Source organism: Miniopterus schreibersii (assembly GCF_964146895.1).
Source record: "Miniopterus schreibersii genome assembly, chromosome: 12".
In the NCBI taxonomy this organism is placed as follows: domain Eukaryota; kingdom Metazoa; phylum Chordata; class Mammalia; order Chiroptera; family Miniopteridae; genus Miniopterus; species Miniopterus schreibersii.
Window position 1 is genome coordinate 41,664,884 of NC_138112.1, and position 6,005 is coordinate 41,670,888.

General features: G+C 43.7%; 1 protein-coding gene across 3 annotated transcripts in view; it reads left to right on the top strand.

The window, feature by feature from the left end:
- The window catches only part of AMPD3 (adenosine monophosphate deaminase 3), a 46,801-nt gene extending 41,144 nt beyond the window's left edge, over positions 1 to 5,657 (top strand). For all 3 annotated transcript variants that reach the window (XM_081154118.1, XM_081154119.1, XM_081154117.1), the window contains exons 13-15: positions 19 to 192; positions 1,854 to 1,964; positions 3,011 to 5,657. In XM_081154118.1, the coding sequence (XP_081010244.1) occupies positions 19 to 192; positions 1,854 to 1,964; positions 3,011 to 3,187 (462 nt within the window). In that variant the 3' untranslated portion in view covers positions 3,188 to 5,657. The remainder of the gene's footprint in view (positions 1 to 18; positions 193 to 1,853; positions 1,965 to 3,010) is intronic.
- Positions 5,658 to 6,005: the final 348 nt, after the last annotated feature.

A 6,005-nucleotide genomic window follows, 5' to 3' on the forward strand; every position in this document is an offset into this window, starting at 1 on the left:
TTGGTGGTTCTTTTGCAGAGTCCGGTGTTGCAGTATCTCTATTACCTGGCTCAGATCCCCATTGCGATGTCTCCTCTTAGCAACAATAGTCTGTTCCTCGAATACTCCAAGAACCCTCTGAGGGAATTCCTGCACAAGGGACTGCATGTTTCCCTCTCCACCGATGACCCCATGCAGTTCCACTACACGAAGGTGAGGACCTTAGGGGGAGGGGAGGGCTTCAGGTGCCCCCAGCGGGGCCCAGTCCTGGCCTGTCCTCCCACTGCAGGCACCTGAGTGCACGGCTCAGGTCTGCTTCAAGGGTGAGGTTGGTGGCCCCGTGAAGACAGCAGGTAAACTCCTGGTGAGGGAAGTGTTCCTTCCAGGAGCCCTCTTTTGGGGTCCTTGAATCTTTTTTTTTTTTTAATTATTGATTTTAGAGAGAGGAAAGGAGAGGGAGAGACAGAGAGAGAAACATCAATGATGAGAGTCACTGATCGAGCCCGCAACCCGGGCATGTGCCCTGACCGGGAATCGAACCCCGATCGCCTGGATCCTAGGTCGATGCTCAACCCCTGAGCCCTGCCCCGCCGGGCTGGGGTCCTTGAGTCTTTGAAGGCACAATTTCATTTCCTAGCCTTTCCCTATTTCCCTTTCTTTGAATTTACTAGCTCTTGATGTCTGTCTCATTCCTTTTCATGTGTAAAATAGGGCTAAAGTTGCCTCACACGGACCTGTCCTGTATGGTGAGGATTCACTAGGATGAACCAGCGCCTAATACAGTGTCTGCATATAGCCTGTATTCAAAATGTTAGCTACCGTTTTTGTTAGTACTGTTATTATTAACACTATTATTATTACTACACTTTGGCCCTCTGGGGAAAGGGAAGAGGAAGGGAAAGGCGATGTGCATGGGGACCAGCCGTTAGTGTGCCAAGCACGTTTTGATGGTATTGATGAGACAGCCACTGATTAGTAAAAACAGTAGTCCCAGAGTCCTCTAGGACACGTTCTCCAAGCTTTTGGTCTTAGGACCCTGTTATACTCTCCAGAATCGAGGCCCTCAGAGAGCATGAGTTTTACATTGTTTTACAGTTTTGCAAATCTGTTTAATGTCTGGTTTAATAGAAGACAGCTGGAGTCTCATATCTGCATTCAGTCTGTTGTGATAAATTGTTTCTATCAAAGTACATGAAGAAAACCTTGTTTCACAAAGGTAGGTAGTTGGAAGAAGTAGAACCTTTTAAAAGGCCTTGGGGACCCCCATGGGTTTTGGGACCACATTTTAAGAACCATGGCTCTAGGATACAGAGGCACTGGGGTAATGGAAGGCCTTGTGATTAGTCAGACATTTCACATCCCACAAGCTAAAGTGAAAGCACAGCCCAAACCCAAATCCTTTGGGGATTACACGTCTCACTACTAATATTGATCATTTCTCACTCTTATTTAGGTTCCATCTCTGCTCTTAGTGCTTTACTCAGATTAACTTTGATTTCTGGACAATCTTAAGAAAATGGTCTGTTAAACACATCACAAAGCTATAGAGCAGGTACTAAAGGTTTGCCTGATCCAGGAGACGGTCCCAGAATAGGCTGGCATCCTCAGGACCAGCACAGGGCTTCAAACATGTGCTGTTAACAAATACGTATGTAGGTGTTCTTTGATATATGTCTCCTTGGTAACCTGAGATTTCACACCAAAAAAATCTTAGGAGTTTCTCATTTAAGGGGGAAGATGTTTGATTATCCAGGTGCCAGTCATTAAAGAAAAAAATTAAATCTGCAACATCTCATGTTTCTAGCTTTGGAAATCTGTGAGGTACTAAAATGGATATTCTACCATCTAATGCATTGACTTCTGGGGGGATCTAGGAAGCACTGATGGAAGAATATGCAATTGCAGCTCAGGTGTGGAAGCTGAGCACGTGTGACCTGTGTGAAATCGCCAGGAACAGCGTGCTGCAGAGTGGCCTCTCACATCAGGTACGGTGTGACGGCAAGCTGACCCTCCCGCCTTGCAACACGGGTACAGCGAGTGCCTGTCGACCCGGTACTTTCTGGGCTCCGGGATCAGTGATGAAGGGACAAGCAGGGGGTCTGCCACGCTGAAGCTCACGCTCTAGGGGAGAATCCTGGGGGGACTTCTGAGTTTTCCCAGCTGCTGTCACCTTTTCCAGACCTCCGTTCCAGTGTCCTCCTCAGGGGCCTCCCCCGACCATCTACAGCAGGCACACTTGCCATCATTCTCCATCCTTTTAACCTGCTTCCCTTCATAGTATTACTGATGTTGCACTACCTAGTTATGTGGTTTCCTGCCTTTCCTTCTAGAATGTATGTTCCATCAGGGAGGACTGTCTCGTTCAGCATTCTATCCCTAGGGCCTAGAATAGCCCCGGCATATATTAGGCCCTCAACATTTCTTGAATAGATGAATAGTACCTAGATTGAACAGATGACTCCAGGGATGGGACCTGGACATCAGGAAGTTTTTTTTACAGCTTCCTAGGTGATTCTGATGTGCAGGGCTGAGAACCATTGCTCTAGATGGTGCCTTGGGTCCCCGGGTGCCTCCTTTGGATGATGTCGCTGGTACAGGGAGAGGGCTGCGTGGGTGCTGCTCCCATCGGTGCTGATGCAGAGGAGTTGAAGGCTGCAGGTTCAATCTGTGCACTTGGTTCCTTGGACTGGCTGTCCCCAGACACCTGTCTGCCTGCCCTTGTCAGCTCTCAGGAGGGGCTTCTTGGTCTTCACCTTGCCTTTTCCCTCACCGGCAGTAACCTTTCCTTTCTGATCAAGGAAGGCACAGCCAGAAATGAAGGGCATGAATGTAGTTGTCAGGGTGACATCCCTGAGGACACGGAGGTCAGGAGGAAACTAAGAACCCTGTGGGGAAAGACGTCCTGTCCTGATGGAGCACCTGCTTCAGGGACACGTTGGATTTGGTGTCGCCAAATGCCAGAGCCACCGTGTGGATACAGAAAGCGAGTCTAAGGTGTATTGTTTGATTTGTATTTTCTCTTGGTGCACAGGAAAAGCAAAAGTTTCTGGGACAAAATTATTATAAAGAAGGACCTGAAGGAAATGATATTCGGAAGACAAATGTTGCTCAGATCCGGATGGCGTTCCGATACGAGACCTTATGCAACGAGCTCAGCTTCCTGTCTGATGCCATGAAATCAGAACAGATCACAGCCCTGACCAAGTAGGTCTAGCACTGGACATGGATTTTAACTTTCTGGTTTAATTTCAAGTTGCTGTGGTTAACAGTGCTCAAGATACCACACTAGGACTTTCTTCCAGGGAGAAGAGGTCTCTGAAGAACTTTCAGACCTAGTGATTTTGGTCACACTGTTTACTTTAAGATCTAACGTGCCCACTTGCTAGTATTTCTGAGTAATAGATGGTGGCTGCTCCTTGGGGACCTGGGAGCTGGACACTTGTCTGTGCTCATTCCTGATTTTCCAAATATTTCTCTTGAAACCGCTAGTGCTTGCATTGTTGGGGCCAGGGTCTTCCATGGTCCAAGTGCCTGTCGACACGGGGTCCCTGTGCTTTCCTGCCACAGCCCGCTATCGGCCCTGCAGACTAGTTGGTAGTTGTTCATTTCAGCCTCTGGCTGGCTAGCTGCCTTAAACAAAATCCATTTCAAAGCTCCCTTTCATAAAGGAGCTACTTTGAGAGAATTAAAATAGACAACTTCCTTCCTTGTGTTTTTAATGAATTTCTTAAACTGTTTTATTTAGCCCTCCACCCTCCTTTCTACTTAGGAAGCCAAATGTGCACCTTGAAACGGTCACTCCTATCTTGGTTTCTTCATCTGAAAAGTGCGGGTTTGGACTAGCTGAGAGGTTTTCAAATGAGGTCTTGAACCCCTCTCCCAACTTCAGGGTGGGAGGGCAGGGGGAGTGAGGTTCTGGGTGCTGCCTTGGCTGCTTCATTGGGACTTTTACAAATTTTCACTTGAACTAAGGACTTTGAAAGGCACTGGAATAGATGATCTCTGTTCCTTTTCTGTAATACTCTATGACTGTAGCCCAATTATCATTTTACTTATGAAGAATTAGGGCCAGAGAAGTGAGATTTACCTTAAGGTCATACAGCTAATAAGTAAAGGTAGGTTTCCCTACTCCTAATCCAGTCCTTTCTCCGCTGTTCCATGAGGCCTCACAAATGTTCTATCATTGTAACCAGGTGCACTTCTTTTTAAAGGCAAAATTTCTCCCTTACCTAATACACAGACCTTTTCAGAAGATTTATAAGTGGTCCCAGGGGCCAGGTGGAAAATATTTTTTAAGACCGGTCTGAATTTAAGCTTTACCAATGTACTCATCTGTGTTACTAGTGCCTGGTACATAGTAGGTGCTCAATAAGTGTATGTTGAATAAATGAATTTCTCTTTTGGAAACTTTTTAAGGATGTGTGCTCCTAGTACACAATAAGCTGCTTAAGGACCTTGTCTATTTCTGTGGGCAAATGCAGACTATGGGAAGTCCTTCGAATCATTATAGGGTTGGAAGAACCCTATTTTTGCCTATGAAATGCTTATTTGACTTTAGATTTTCTTGTCCTGTGACTTTATTTTTTAATGCTTGTCCCCCTCCACTGGTCAGCTTAGCATATGGAATAAATGTAGTATTGTTGTTTTTTGTTTTTTACTAGGCAAACAGATATGCTATCTTACAGCTAATCAAGAAATTGAATGAAAACCCAGCATTTATCTTAGGCATTATTTTTGAAAAGCCCCCATTTGTATACATTTGCCCTAACATTGCAAACATTGTACAGTTTTTCATTGTCATTTTATCTGTATCAAGCATTTGTTTTTAATTATTAAATAAAGTTTGTTGGGACTATGGCTCAATAATTTAAAACTATTTCAAGTTAAGTTTTTTTACTGTAATAAAAGAATGGGTGTCAGGAAAAGCTATCAATAACTACTAATTTATTTTTAACTAAGATTCAAACATGGATGACATGTACTGGGAAACTAAAAATTCCAAACTGAAGCTCACTAGACCCGAAGGTGAATCTTCGCTGTCTTTTCTCTAACTTCTGCCACACGTGCTCATTTCCTTTCCCCTGGATATTGCTTTTATCTGTTCAGCCAACACTTACTGCACTTTACTTGTCCTGCAAACTTTCCATCCACCTTCCTTCTTCTATAGCACTTTGCACTTTTATTACATCATTGTACCTAATTGGCCTTTGGGGGGTGTATGTGTGTGAATGCTACTTTCTTTCACGTTCACAGTTGGAATCAAAGGTAACTGTATCTTAGCCCATGTTTCTAAGACAGCAGTTTTTGGGGCGTGTTATCCCTTATTCTAAAAGGCTCAACTTCATGTAAAGTGCTACTTCAAACTGCACTGCTGGAATGATCCATGTCGTTGCCTTTTGTCTCATGAAAACAAACCGCAGCTCCTGGGTTGGTATTTACCAAGGCCTGTCCTGCCTTTACTTTCTCATCCTGGATTAAAGCAGAGTCGCAAACCAGCCCTCTGGCTTTCTCTTTACGTGTTTCTGAGTGCTGTGTTGGCAAAACAATATTCATCTTTTACTGGATTTGGAGACACAGCTCAAGGTGCTATGCTGGTAACATACGTAAGAACTCAATACCTGAACAATGATTATTATAAAGAACAAATGTAACTAACTACAATAAAAGGAACACTAATCAGACAAATATAGTTCCTTGGGAATTTTTCCACCCTCAACCTCTAAATAAATATTTTATTAGAAAAGATAGAAGGTGCCAAAGAGTAAGACTATACACAGCTGCAAAATTAGCAAAACATATCTGAGGAGGCTTTTATGTCTTTTGAGGTCAAAATGTGTTCTCATGATGATATATATCAGTAAATTTAATTATAAACTACCACTTCTTCCTATAAATGGCTCTCCTCTTCTCAGCACTAAGAGTCTAATATGCTTCTCTAATTACATTAATTTTATCTTAGAAATGATTTTACAAGGTAAACATCAAAACTATCATAGGATGGACTATGTTATCAATTATTTTTAAAA